Consider the following 15143-nt stretch of genomic DNA (forward strand, 5'->3'; position numbering starts at 1 on the left):
TTTCTGGTAGTTTCTGAAATTAACAACTTGCATTGAATTATATGACGTTGTTCTTGGACTTCTGCCCAATTGAAACTGAACTGTACTGGACACTTAGAACTCTTGGAGTAGCTTTATGGCTTAGGCAGTAATTTAAAATATTTTATTCATAGAATTTATAGAGTTTATTCAAAGAATCATAGAATCCCTATAGTACGGGAAGAGGTAATTCGGCCCATTAAGTCTGCACTGACCCTTTGAAGAGCATCACAACCAAACCCAGCCCCACCCTATTCCTGTAACCCCATTACTATGGCTAATCCAACTAATGGAAACTCATTTTGCATAATTCCTATTTTTTCAAACGCTCCAATAAAGTCACCGGTAATAAAAATTGGGAAAGCTGTACAGCAGACTGCCCAATTTGCTCTCAACCATTTTACAGTATGGAGCATAAAAATCCAGCAGTAAACAAAGCTGTCATTTAGATAAGTAGTGGCTGGAAGAACACAGCATGCCAGGCAGCATTAGGAGGTGGAGAAGTTAACGTTTCTGATATAACCCTTCAGAACTCCATGTAGGGGTAGGGCGCTCTACAGATAAAGAGATGGGGAGGGAGGTGGTGTTGGGTTGGGTTTGAAAGAGCAGCAGAATGGTAAGATGGTGATAAGTGAGCACAGGTCGTGGGTATGATCTGGTTGGTCGATGGGAGGGATGAATCCATTTGGTAGCTGGAAGGAAGGGTCGGTAGGTGGAATGGGAGGGAGGAGGCGGGGCTGGAAAGGGAGCAGGGGGATAGGTGGGAGAGTTATTTGAAATTGGAGAATTCAGTGTTAAGTCTTCCAGTCTCTAGGCTGCCCAGGTGGAAGATGAGGTATTGGTCCTTCAATTTGTGGTCTGATTCATTGTGGCAATGGAGGAGGCTGGGTTGACATGTCGGAAGGGTAGTGGGAAGGGGAATTGAAGTGGGCGCTGACCAGGAGGTCAGACTGGCCATTTTGAGCCCGGCAAAGATACTCGGCGAGACAGTCACCTCGTCTCTATTTGGTCTCCCCAGTGTAGACAAGACCACGTCAAGAAGGTGGGATGCAGTACACTAGGTTGGAGGAGATGCAGATGAATCTCTGTCTCACCTGGAAGGTCTGTTTAGGACCTTGGATGGAGATGAGGGAAGTGATGTATGGGCAAGTGTTGCATCTTTTTCGCTACAGGGAAGGTACCAGGAGGGTTGGTGGGGAGTGTGGCACAAACCAGGGAGTGGCAAAGGAAATGGTTCCTGCTGAAGGCAGAGAGGACTGGGGAGGGGAAGATGTTCTGGCTGGTGGGGCTTGATTAGAGTTGGTGGAAGTATTTGAGGATGATACATAGGACGCAAAGGCTGGTAGCATGGATAGTGAGGACAAGGGGGACTCTATTATGTTTGCACTCATAGATTTAATTTAGACTTCAGTTCGCATGTTAGCTTAGTTGGCTGCACAGCTCTTTGCGATGCAGAGTGATACCAACAGTGTGGATTTAATTACCACACCGCCTCAAGTTATCATGTATGACTTTCCTTCTCAACCTCTCCTCACCTCAGACATGGTGATCTCAAGTTAAACCACCAGCAGTCATCTCTGTCTAATGAGAAAGCAGCCCTATGGTCTGATAGGACTTTACCTTATTTACCATTTACCTCTGAAATGTATATATAATACAAAACCTGAGGAGTCTTATGTTATCTTTAATCGTAAAAGCTTGATTAATATTTTACTAATTTCACATACATTTCTTAGTGAGTAGTGAGGATGGCAGCTGCTGGAGAAGTCAAGAGTGGATAAAGTGTAACGCTGGAAAATGCATAGCAGGTCAGGCAGCATCTGAAGAACAAGAGTGTTTATGTTTCAGGCTTAACCCTTCATCAAGACTGGGGAGGCTGAAGGGGGCTGAGTAATAAATGGGGGGTGGGGCTAGGGGAAAGGTAGTTGGGATGGTGATGTGTGAAGGCGGGAGGTGATTGTGATAGGTTGGTGGAAGTGTGGAGCGGATAGATGGGAAGGAAGATGGACAGGTAGGTCAGTGGAGCCAAGTTGGAGGGTAGGATCTGGATGGGATGGGATGGGTGCTGGGTAGATTTGAAAAATTATGAATTCAGTGTTGCGTGGTTGTAGGCTCCCGAGGCGGAAGGTGACGTGTTCATCCTCCAGTTTGCTGGTGGCCTTGTTCAGGCTATGAATGCCAAGTTCAGGCCGAGAATGTCATGGGGGGAATGGGAGGGGGAGTTGAAATGAATGACTAAGGTAGGTGTGGTTGGTTGGTGCGTACAGACCAGAGATGTTGGTGCATACAGACCAGAAATGTTCCCTGAACCTTTCCGCGAGTTTGTGCTCCATCTCTCCAATGGAGACTACATTGAGAGCAATGGATGCAGTAAATGAGGGTATGCAAGTAAATCTCTACTGGATTTGGAATGATCATATGGTGTCTTGGACAGCAGTTGGGGTGGGGATGTGGGCACAGGTTTTGCACCAGGGGAAGGTGCCAGGTGTGGAGAAATGGTTTGTGGGGAGTATGGACCTAACAAGGGAATCAAGGAAGGAATGGTCCCTATGGAATGCAGTTAGGGTTGGGGAGAAAAATAGATATTTGGTGGTGGGGTCTGACTGTAGGTGGCAAAAATAACAGAGGATGATATGCTGGATTTAGAGATTAGTGGGGTGGAATGTGAGGACTGGGGGATTCTATCCTTGTTGCAGTTGGAGGAATGAGGTTAAAGGGCGGTGTTGCGGGAAATGGAAGAGATTGAGGGCATTGTTGCTAACAGGGGAGGGGAAATTACAATCCTGGAAGTAGGAGAACATCTGAGATTTCCTGGAGTGGAATCGCTCATCCAGGGAGCAGATACAGCGGAGACAGAGGAATTGGGAGTAAGGGATTGTGTTTTTACAGAAGTGGGTGGGAGGACATGTAGTTAAGGTGTGGAATGTAAGATCATTATTTGGCCAGTTGCATTGTGTTTTTCCAAGAGTATGACATTTTTTTAAGCATTTATCATGGTGTTAGAAAAAGCTATCTGTATGAAGAACGTGTCTCCTGCAATGTTTTATCGTTTACAATGTACCAAGTGGGGAGAATTCCATTAAAGACCATCAAGGATGTTGACACGATTGTAGGAAATTTTGGATCACCAATACCCACCTTCAAATTAAAAAGCAGAATTCTTTTAATGGAGCAGTCATTTTAATAAACGGTCACCATCTCACAATATGTTGGATAAAATGGGTTTTGGTTGCTATGATTTAAAAACAGATTTGTGAATGAACTCCTTACTACTTAATGGTGTTCATACGCGAGGAATAGCAATGTCCTTTAAGTATTGAGTTTTATTATTTTCTGCTTCAGGATTATATTCAGGTACTAAAATTTAATTCTGATGCTTACATTTAGAGGGAAGTATTCCAAATGAAAAAGTTCTGAACCGTCTCTGGTTCTCAATGATATCCTGCTAATATTTTAGAATTATCTTAAGAAACGCTGTGTATATTACAGCATTTATTACTTTCATTCAGTGGTGCCTACCTTTCCTTTCTATTAGGGTGGACACAATAATTTATAACAGCAAAGTTGTTATTATTAGGTTAAGGATAATTTCTCCTAATTGTGCTTATTTCCATAAATTATCACTGTAATTTGACCAAGTATTAATAGTATATAATTTATGGTCCCAGGAGTTGACACATAACTGAGAAATCAATATTTTATACAAATCAAAGAGTCATGGTAGTAATTTTAGGATTGATTAAATACACATGGGTGTAAAATATTCATTTTTCTTGACTATCAACTTATTAATGAGCTGAAGGAGCCTAAATGGATTAGACTCCAGGGAATATAACAAGTCACATCACAGTCCAGTGCAGTCCCTGTATCATTTGTCACCAACATCATGCAGAGCCCTGCGGAGGAGTACCATCTCATGAGATGTCAGAGCAGCATTTTGTCCAGAACTTTGGTTGGGCTTCAGTCTCCCTACTGAATTATTATCAGAATTCAGTGCAATCATTTCGGACAGCACTTTCCAATTGCTAAGTGCTCTGTAGTAGTGAGATTAGGTGGACGAGAGAAAATTAAATCCTGTGACAAGAAAGATTATACCCTGCATCCTTGCAATTTAGTTTTGGCCATACCACACAGTCACTTACAATGTGCAAATGAAAATTTTAATTTCACCTATAAAATTATCTGAAAATGTTGGTTTATAAATTCAAAATGGAACTGAAAGCTTACATTTAACCCCAATTTCAAAACATTTATATTCCTGAATAATTGAATCTTTAATTTTTCAACTGGGGTATAATTAAATCTTAAGGCAAAGGATTATGTTTTAAAACAAATTAACTGGGGTGAAAAATTATAATTTAACAATCATAATAATTCGGGTAGAAGTAAAATATGGTTACTTTAAATGAATGGTTTGTCATATACACAGATTAAATCAGGCTTATGACATATCTCTTGTGGGAAATATTGCATCGTGGATTATTTGAAGTAGTAATTTGTGTGGATGTGATGGAAGCACATTAAAAAGGTTTGGACATGTGAATGCATGCATTTCATCTTAAACTTGGTGATGCATGTTAATGCTTCCATGTCTTGTACTATTAAGATCATCTTTCCATTACCTGTGACCATGGAAATTGGAAAAAGATTCCAAGCACAGGTTATATTGTCATGGGTTACTCCTGTGGGATTTGTTTTATGTGATCAAAGGATACCATAGGTAGTAGCATCGAAAAATGGTGTTTGTTCATCTTTTCAGTGGAGCTAGAATTAATTGGGCACAAAGAAATCATAAATAAGAAAACTGACTTCTGTTTTGCTTTTGATCTTTAATACCATTCTTTAACACCTTTCTTTGGCCTGTTGGTGTTACAGGAGGAACAAAATAGAGGCAAACCCAACTGGGAACACCTAAATGAAGACTTGCATGTATTAATCACTGTGGAAGATGCTCAGAACAGAGCAGAAATAAAACTAAAGAGGGCAGTGGAGGAAGTTAAAAAGTTGCTTGTACCAGCGGTAAGTACCTTCAATAACAGGTTCTGATTTCCCCCATGTAACTTATTTAATCTACTTGCTCAAAATCACAAGCAGTTGACAAAAATGTACAACCAAGAATTCTATAAAAGGGAGGTTTTTATTTGCTCTCATGTTAGGTTTTTTTCCACTTGTCGCTGAAGGGCATTGTTTACTTGTCAGGTTATCTAAGATTACATAGAGATCTTGATAAGTTAGATCAGTGGCCTTACAAATGGCAAATGGAGTTTAATTTGGATAAATGAGGTATTGCATTTTGGTAATTCTAACAAGGACAGGACTTAAACAATTATCGGTAGGGCCCTGGGTAATGCTGTAGAACAGAGAGATCGAGGGGTTCAGGTACATAATTCTTTTGAAGTTGTGTCACGGGGTGTTGGATTTGGGGCATCATGTTGAAGTTGTACAGAATGTTGGTGAGGCCTCTTCTGGAGTGCTGTGTGCAGTTCCGGTTGTCCTGTTATAACAAGGGTATTATTAAACTGGAGAGGGTTCAGAGAAAATTTAGTAGGATTTTGCAGGGAATGGGGGCATTAGAGAAATAAAAATAGACTGAAAAGACTGGAACTTCTTTCACTGGAATATAGGAGGTTGAGGGGTGACCTTATTGAAGTTTATAAAATCATATGGGGCAGAGATAAGGTGAATGACAAGGATCTTTTCCCTAGGTTGGAGGAGTTTAAAACAAGGACATAGTTTTAAGGTGAGAGGAGAAAGATTTAAAAAAGGACATGAGGGGCAACTTTGTTTTTACACAGAGGGTGCTTCATGTGTGGAATGAACTGCTAAAGAACGTGGCAGATGCAGGTACAGTTATGACATTTAAAAGGCATTTGCATAAATTCATGAATTGGAATATGCCAAGTGCCGGCTATTGCATTTGGAACATGGTCAGCGTGGACTGATTGGACCCAAGGGTTTGTTTCCATGCTGCATGACTATGACTGTACCCAACAGTTGGAAATTTTGACAACAAATGTTTGTAAGTTAGCTTGTTGGTATCAGAGGTGAGCATAAAAATATAACATTTAGAAACCGGCTTGTATTTAAAACATTATCAACTTATGACACCACTTTTAATGAAATGTCAATTTGTCTTTGCAATCCACAAAACCCACTCTGTTCCTGCAAACAGTTCCATTTGCATAAAATGAAATTGTCAGAAAGGCAGAAAGATAATAGTCACTTTATATGCGTAAAACATGATGCCTAAGTGCCCAGAAAGTTAGGAGGTAAGTGGTGCTCATTCTGTGGCCAAAGTGTCACATCGTATGGCATGTACCTTACGTGAGTGTAGGTATGGAATGATACAGGTTTGATCCATTGCATAGGCAGATTACCTGCTTTGGTCCATATCTTCAGATCAGCAGCCAAACTTCAAGGAACCATTTAAAACTCTCATTTGAAAGACATGTCTAAGACTTTTGGCTTTGCTTATTGTGTTTGTTATTATGACTACGTGTAGAGGGGGACTTTTCTTCCCTTTATTAATCCCTTCCTGGTTGGTCACAGCAAATACTTTTATTTCTTTTTAGCACAAAGCTATCACACTTCAGCTGGACGACAGTTCACAAGAAAATGAAAGAGTTAATTACCAAGTTCTCTTGAGTGAAAAAAGGGGAATTTTATTCTCTACTAAATCCATGAAAATGGAATAAAAACATAATGTCAAACATACAAACAAACTCAAAATGAAAAGTTAAAAAGTGTGTGTGTCTGGTGCAGCAGAGTAGGATAAAGGCTATACAGTTTGAGCTTTCAGTCTTGAGTTAAATGTTCAACCTGAGACACAGTTGATTTAGTTATTGACTAGTACCCTAAGCAATGCTGAATTTTGTAGATATCCTTGTGTTCTTGCAAAGTGGTTGTTTCCCCAATTTACTTTCTCAATGGGGCCTTTTTTTTTGAATGCTGATGAAAAGAGGCAGGGTGAGAGATTCTTGCTTACAAATTCATTTCCATTATCTCTGTTCTGATGCTGAACCATTGCTCAGTGTGTAATCCCAAGTCTGTACATTGTTTTTCCAAGTTGGCTGACTGGCAGTCATGGATCTCATCTCTGAATATGTAAAATTATCAACTAATGTGAGTTAAAACACAAGTTGTAAATGTTTTGATGCTGACTTGGTTGCCTGGTTTCAATGTCTATAGATTCAAATCACACTTTTAGTGTAGGCAGTTTTGTTTATTCCATAAAGTTTGAGGAAAACTTTGTGAGGCTTATGATCAGATGACCACTACAGCCATTTTAGGTCCATGTTTCTTCCTTTCTAGAAACTGTAATGTGGAGGTGCCACTGTTGGACAAAGTTAAAATTCTCACAATGTCAGATAATAGTCCAACAGGTTTATTTGGAAGTACAAGCTTTCAGAGTGCTGCTCCTTTGTCAGGTAGCAAGTGAGGCAGGATCATAGGACACAGAATTTATAGTACAAGGTCATAGTGTCTTACAACTGATGCAATGTATTGAGCAAAGCTAGATTGCTGTTAAATCTTTAATCACTTAGAATGGGGTTGCAGGTTTTGATTCATTAATATGTAAATCCCAGAACTTCCTTCAAGTCCCATTCCCAAGATCTAAAAGAAGTTCTGGGATTTACATATTAATGCATCAAAGCTTGCAACCCCATTCTAAGTGATTAAAGGCTTACCAGCAATCTCGGTTAGTTCAATATATCGCATCAGTTATATGACACTTTGATCTTTTACTATAAATTCCATGTCCTATGATCGTGCCCCACTAACTACCTGAGCAGCACTCTGAAAGCTTGTACTTCTACATAAAACTGTTGGACTGCAACATGGTGTGATTTTTAACTTTGTAAAAACTGTTTAAGATCTTGGGTTTAATGATCAGATTTGATAGTCCATATTTGTCACTGGCATAAAATGCGAATGTCCTCCAATCCACGTTAAAACTGTGGGTTGATGGCAGTCGCCACTGTTTCTACACCAGTCATGAGTGGGTATTTGAGTTGACCTATTAGGCTGCCCAACCCATGATCAGTGACCTACCCATAGGGCCATGACCGACACCACAGCTTACCCGCTCTGCCTTAATGTTGACAAAGCGAAAAGTCACACAATAAATGGACTTAACAGCAATCTAGATTTGTTCACTATATCACATCAGTTGTATGACACTTTGATCTTTTACTATTAATTCTGTGCCCTATGACCCTGCCCCATTAGCAAGGACGAAGGAGCAGAGCTCTGAAAGCTTGTAATTCCCAATAAACCTGTTGGACAATAACCTGGTGTTGTGATTTTAACTTTTTCCACCCCAGTTCAACACCGGCACCTCCACATTACTGTTGAGACAGCTCAATTTGCTCTGGTCCTGCAGCAGCCCCGTTGGGTACAGCATGAAATGACACCCCGATTTAGGTTCAATGCAATTTCAGTTCAGTTCATTCTCAAGGTCAATGAGTTGCTTAGTCAGCAGCAAGCTTTTTTTTATGGATACCACTTATCAATTGGTTGAGGTTTAGCAGCAGTCATGTTTGTGTGAGCTATTTTATTAATTGGAGGAAAATTTAAAAATAAAGCTGACAGGGGAAAACTTGCAATGAAATTGCTGTTCCAATGATTGGGATTTATCTGGTTCTTCAATGATTTTAAAACGAAGCTGAATTGAATTTAAGGGAAAATCTGAATGTAATTTGATTCCACTTGTTTTAATTTATGGGTGGAATTGATACGTCGAAAACTAATGTTGTACAGTTTAATTTCTGAAACTACCTACCCTGTAAAATACATTAAAGTAACTCCAGTTAAGGGTTTAAGATTTTGCTCTAGCTATAAAGACTAATTAGCTCTGTTAACTTGTGACTGGATTTTTAATTTAGTCTAATGTTTTGTGGGAGGAATTGTTATGAATACTGTACTGCTACCTTTGAAATTAAAATCAGATTTTCAGTTAATAACAAAGAATAATGTAACAAAATTTCACAACTTAAGATGCTTACTCTAATAAAAGACTCAAAGCACTACTAAATATTTAGGTAATTTACCCTTTAAATCACAAAACAGAATACAGGTAATTAAGTAGACACTTAATTTTATTATTGGTCCAAAATAATTCTTATCTCCCAATAGTTCACTTATGTGATTTTTCTTTCTCAACCACATGATTTCTAACCGAGAACTGCCTGTCACAGTAAGAATATTCCCAGAGATTTTTACTTTTGTCAAGTAGGGCACATTTCCCTGCTTTGGTTAACACGACAAATATCATCTTTTCAATCTGAGACAAGCATCCACTTACGTTTAGACACTGAACCATAGAAACTTTGGGCCTCGACCTATCTCTGTTTCAGACCTGAGCATATCATCTTGTCTGTGCTCTGCAAGGATATTTTATGAAAGTCTGGAACCCAATATTACAGTGTACCTTCCCATTCCAAAACCCATCTCCTTAATATCATGAATCAAAGGAGCCCTATATCAAAAGAAATTAATTATCTTTCTTGGGAGCCAAATTTTCTTTAAAGATGGAACTAAACATTTGAAAACAAACGATTTATAACTTTACATTCTCAACAACTTTCTGAGATTTTGGAGACCATTGATCCACTGCTGCCAAGTGGAAATATTTTGTATCTTATTCCCAATGAATCAATCTGGGCTCCTTTTGTACTTTCACAATCTAACCACAGAGGCATATTTCACAGACATCTCATGGAGCCTTCATTTTATTCTAAATGTGAAGAGACAGCCCCGAAACAGTATCATCTCATCTGTTTCCTGATTGAAACAGAATTAGGTTATTTTATGAAGGTTCGTAAAATGTTATTTAGAAATTTGGGTTTGAAATTGGATAGAGCCATGTGTAGCTTTGTGAAGAAGAAAGTAGCTTAGTTTAATTTCATTTAATGCATTTGATCCTATGATGCAGTGAGACAGAAGCAATCCTTTTGGTAAGAGATAACCAGCCAGCTGTTAGTGAGTAAGCAAGTTTTTTCCATAGAGAAAAGCACTCATTCAGGGAGAAAAGGCCTGTTGACATTGGTTGTACAATTTAACAGTCCCCAGAACAGACGGGGTAGATGAAAGGATGTCCTTGGTGGCTTAGAAGTTAGCAAAAACTTCCAGAAACAGAAGGCTTTAAGGTGTCAGAGAGGAAGACCTCTGACAGCACAATTAAATGCATGCATTTAAGGAGCATGTGTTAAGGAATAAGCAAACTGTGCTAGTTAGTTAAGGGGCTCGCGAGGAAAGATTAACTAGAAAAGACAGCATTGAGTGATTGAAGATGTTTGCTGGAAGGAAAGAAAGTACAACCTTTAGCACCTGACAAGAAAGTAAAGTGATGGAAAGTGTCATCAAAAATGCTATCAAGCACCATCTGCTCAGCAATAAACTGTTCAGTAACATCCAGTTTGGGTTCACCCAGGACCACTTCGCTCCTGACCTGATTGCAGCCTTGGTTCAAATGTAGACAAACGAGCTGAATTCCAGAGTTGAGGTAAGAGTGACATCCCCTGGCATCAAAGAAAATTTGAATTAATGGCTTTCAGGGGGCAAACTCTCTGCTGGCACACAGGAAGATAGTTGCGGTTGCTGGTGGTCAATCATCTCAGCTCCAGGATATCTCTACAGGAGTTCCTCAGGATAATGTCCCAGGCTCAACCATCTTCAACTGCTTCATTAATGACCTTCTCTCTATCAGAAGGTCAGAAGTGGGGATGATCACTAATGATTGCATCATGTTTTGCACTATTTGTGACTCCTTCGATACCCAACTGGTCTATGCTGAAATTCAACAAGATCTGGATAATAACCAGGCTAGAGCTGACAAATGGCAAATAACACAATGCCAACAAATGACAATATCCAATAAGGGACAACCTGACCCCTGCCATTTGACATTTACTGAATTCCCCCACTATCAACATTCTGGAGGTGTCCATTGACCAGAAATTCAACTGGACTCACCACATAAACACAGTGACTACAAGAGCAGGTCAGAAGGTAGGAAAACTGTGTTGTGTAACTCATTTCCTGACTCCCCAAGGCCTATCCAGCATCTATAAGGCACAAGTTAGGAGTGAATACTTGAGATCATTCAGTCCATCAAGTCTGCACTGACCCTCCAAACAGTGTCCACCCAGACCCAACCCCCTCAACTCTGGACTTATCATGGCTAACCCACTTAGCCTGTTCATACCTGGGCACTGTGGGGCAAATTACCATGGCCAATCTACCTAACTTGCACATCTTTGGACTACGGCACAAAACTGGAGCATCTGGTGGAAACCCATGTAGAAACAAAACATGCAAGCTCCACACAGACAGTGACCCAAGACTGGAATTGAACCTAGATCCCTAACGCTGTGAGGTTGCAATGTTAACCATTGAGCTGCCGTGTCGTCCTGTGACATGTTGAGTACACGTTGATTCTGTCTTGTTCTATCAATATTTTCTAACTATTCTGTTATCATATTCATTATAATATATTTTCACAACTATCTTTATGCATATCTATCTATTTGGATAGATGGAACTTTTAATACCACATACGGGATCCTAGACTTTGTAAATCATGGCATAGACCATAAGAACAGGAATGTTAAGATGAATTTATCTAAGAAGTTGGTTATACCTTAAGTGGTGGTCTGGGCATCATGCTATAGAAAAGATATTAATGCATTCGAAAGAATGCAGAAAAGGTTTACAAGAATGGTTCCAGGAATGAGACATGTCAGTCCCAACCTCTCCAATCTTTCCTCGCTATTATTTGGAGAGATAAACTCTGAGGAGATTTGACACAAGACAGGTATGGATATGGTGTGTACAAGGAGAAAATTCCCACTGATAAACTAATCGTGAATCAGAGGGCGCAACTTAAAATTATTTGAAAATAAAGAAAATGTGAAGTGAAAAGAATATTTTTCACACAACAAGGTAGTTAAGGAATGCATTGCCTGGACGAAGGAGGCAGGTTCAAGTGAGACATTCAAGAGAACGTTGGATAATTACTTACATAGGAAGCATGTGCAGAGTTATAGAGATTGGCACAAATTTAAAGTTCTCAAAGAGCCAGCACAGACTGTGCCATACAATTCTGTGACATACTGTCTTTTCCTCCAAACTAGATAACTTTACACATTCACATTTTATTGTCTTCATCCTGTTCAAACTATTTCACATATCCTATCCAAATCCTCTTTGCATCCTCCTTGCAACTAAAATGCCTACCTAGTTTGGTGTCATCAGCAAATTTGGGAATATTGCATTGACCCCCACATTCACATCAATTATATTGGTTATGAAGAACTATTGCCCCAGCACCTATCTTACAGTATTCCACTGATTCCATTCTGCAAATGACTTCTTATTCAGCTTCTTCTCTCTTCTCAATTCATAATGTAACTCATGCACTCTAATTTTGTTTACTGACATCTTGTGTGAAGCCTCCTGAAAATATGCCACATTCATGTTTTTCTTTATCTATGCTATGTTGTCAAGAAAACTATCTAACAGATTTGTCAAACATGATTTCAGTTTTATAAATCCAGTTCCACCATTATTTATATTCATTGTAATAGGTTCATGAAAATGTTAGAATCTAACGGGTCTGTATATCTCTATTCTCCCTCTCTCTCCCTTCTTAAATAGTGCGAATGTTAGCTCTTACCAGTTTGTAGGAATCTTTCCACATCAGTGAAGATTTGAAAGATAACTACCAATGCACCCACTATCTCTCTAGCCACCTCCTTCAATATACTTTGGCATGTAGCTTTTTCAGTTTAAAAGACTTAAGATCCAGTTCATTTTTAAAGTATTACCTCTTTATTAACACTAATCTCTTTCAATTCCAAAGTTTCACAACTCCCTTGGAATCAAATTCTAATATTTCTGGAAATTTATTGGAGCATTGGAAGATTAAGATCGGTACGTCTGCAATTTCCACCCTTATTTCCCTCAGAATTCAGGAATGCAGCTAAACCTGGCAATACAGCCAGCCTTTTAACCTCTTCAATTGTTGGTTGTTGCAGTATCTGAACTACATACTCTTTCACTGTGACTTTGGCAGCACATTCAAAATACAGATTGGAAATCTTTTATCCAAACCTATCTGAAATCTCCCATTCTCCAATCTTCCTTGATCTCCAGCCTCTGCTGTTCACTCCTGATCTGCCAGAAGCTTTCCCCCACCCCACCTCACAGCATCTCAAGTGGCAGGCTCGGCCAAGAATCTTGATTCCCCTCCCCAAATATTTCAACCAAAATCCCCAATCAGCAACTTGCTAAAGCCAAATTGAAGAGATATCTTGCCAGTACTGCTTGTCATTTCTGGTTGAGTTCCTGTGTGCACAATGACTGCTCTACTCAGAATGTATCTGCAAACTCTGAAAGCAGGATCCAGAAAGTTCTGGAATACGAGAGACCCTGGGAAGCCCGAGCCTGGGATATAAGGCATCAATCCAAATTGTGCGAAGTCAAAGAAAATCTAGAAGGATTGCTCACCACAGAGCTGTAGAGTAGACAACACTCTTGCTTCTTAGTGCAAGGTTCTGGGTTCAAGTTGTGCTTCAGAACACAAAGGAGATACTCAGTTGCAGTACTGAATGACGAAGATCTGCACTATTAGAATGAGACAATAAACTGAGGTTATATCTGCCCTTTGGACAGATGTAAAAGATCCCATTATGCTATTTAGAAAATTACAGGGAGTTATCTCCAGTATTTTGGCCAATATTTATTCCTTAGTTAGCTTACAAAAACAGATTATCAGGTCACTATTACATTGTTATGGAATAGTTTCCAAAATTAGTTGCCATGTTTTCTAAATTTCAATGGTAACTACACTTGGGTGTGTACTTTACTGGCTGTAAGGTGTTTGAAGATATCTGGTGGTTATGTAAAACACTGAAGTCAAAGAATTATATAGGCATTTGAGTGGTGTGGGCTGTGGCGAAATCTGTGGCACTATGAAAGTGCAGCGAGGCTTATCTCAATGTTTGGAGCAGCTTGAGCCATCCTTTATGCTTTTCAAAAGCAGCAGAGTGAAATGCATGCTAGGCAGCAGTGAGTTTCCAGTAGACTGTTGTAATTGTTAAACGCTCAACTCAGCTCATTAATATTCAGCTTCCTATCCTCGTAAAATTTCAAATTTAGTTTGAGGGAGATCAGATTGGGTCTCCAACAGTGTCTTCAACTTAAATAAGAGCTGTTACAGAGGATTGAAGAAAGAGTTGTTTGAAGCATGCTGGGAAAATAGACTAAGGGGAAAGTCAGTGGATGATCAGTGGCAAATATTTAAGCAAATTTTTCATAAAGCTCAACAAAAAATTAATTGTGTAAAAAAGGAGGACACTGAAACATATGATCAACCCATTGTTAACAAAGACAATCGAGACATACAAAATGACAAAACCAAGTAGTGAGCAAGGTGATTGGGATTTTTTTAGGAACCAGCAGCAGATGACTAAGGACTTAACAGAGGGAGAAAATTTATGAAAGTAATTGGTAAGAAATATAAAAACAAACAGAGCTTCTATAAGTATATAAAAAGAAAGTGGCTAAAGTACAGGATCTTTCGGGGATTCAACTGAGGAATTGATAACGGAAATTCAGATATTTTATTTTAGTCTTCATGATGGAGAACATTATAAACATTGCAAAGTTAACAGATAAACAAAGTGCTAATGGAACAACGATCTTTTTATCATCTTTTTCAGGAGGGACCAAGTATTTGACAAACTAATAGGATTAAAGTCACCAGGTTCTGAGGGTTTACATCCAAAGCTTTTAGAGATTTTTACAGAGACATTAGAGACATTGCAGAATTCTCTGGATTCACGGAAGTTTCCATTCGAAAACACTAATGTGATGCCTGTTTAAGAAGAAAAGGAGACAGAAAGCAGAATATGTAGGCCTGTTCCTGGAGTTCTTCCTTAAGGAAGAAATAGCTGGACTTTTAGAAAAGCTTACGCAAACAGAGTCAACATAGTTCTATGAGAGAGAAATCATGCTCAACAACTTGCTATTGTTCTTTGAGGATGCAAAGAGCAGAGTTGATGAAAGCCATTCAGTCAGGGTTTTGCACAAGATAATTGCTCCTGTTATTGGGATAATATATT

At 39.2% G+C, this 15143-nt stretch overlaps 1 protein-coding gene across 8 annotated transcripts in view; it reads left to right on the top strand.

Annotated features, from left to right (window-relative positions):
* Positions 1-15143, top strand: part of LOC122552980 (KH domain-containing RNA-binding protein QKI) — a 562983-nt gene that overhangs the window by 363996 nt on the left and 183844 nt on the right. For all 8 annotated transcript variants that reach the window (XM_087991529.1, XM_087991527.1, XM_087991528.1 and 5 more), the window contains exon 4: positions 4894-5037. In XM_087991529.1, the coding sequence (XP_087847655.1) occupies positions 4894-5037 (144 nt within the window). The remainder of the gene's footprint in view (positions 1-4893; positions 5038-15143) is intronic.

Source organism: Chiloscyllium plagiosum, unplaced genomic scaffold (genome assembly GCF_037043375.1).
Source record: "Chiloscyllium plagiosum isolate Xiang-an unplaced genomic scaffold, Cpla_swu_hap1 HiC_scaffold_10, whole genome shotgun sequence".
NCBI classification, from domain to species: domain Eukaryota; kingdom Metazoa; phylum Chordata; class Chondrichthyes; order Orectolobiformes; family Hemiscylliidae; genus Chiloscyllium; species Chiloscyllium plagiosum.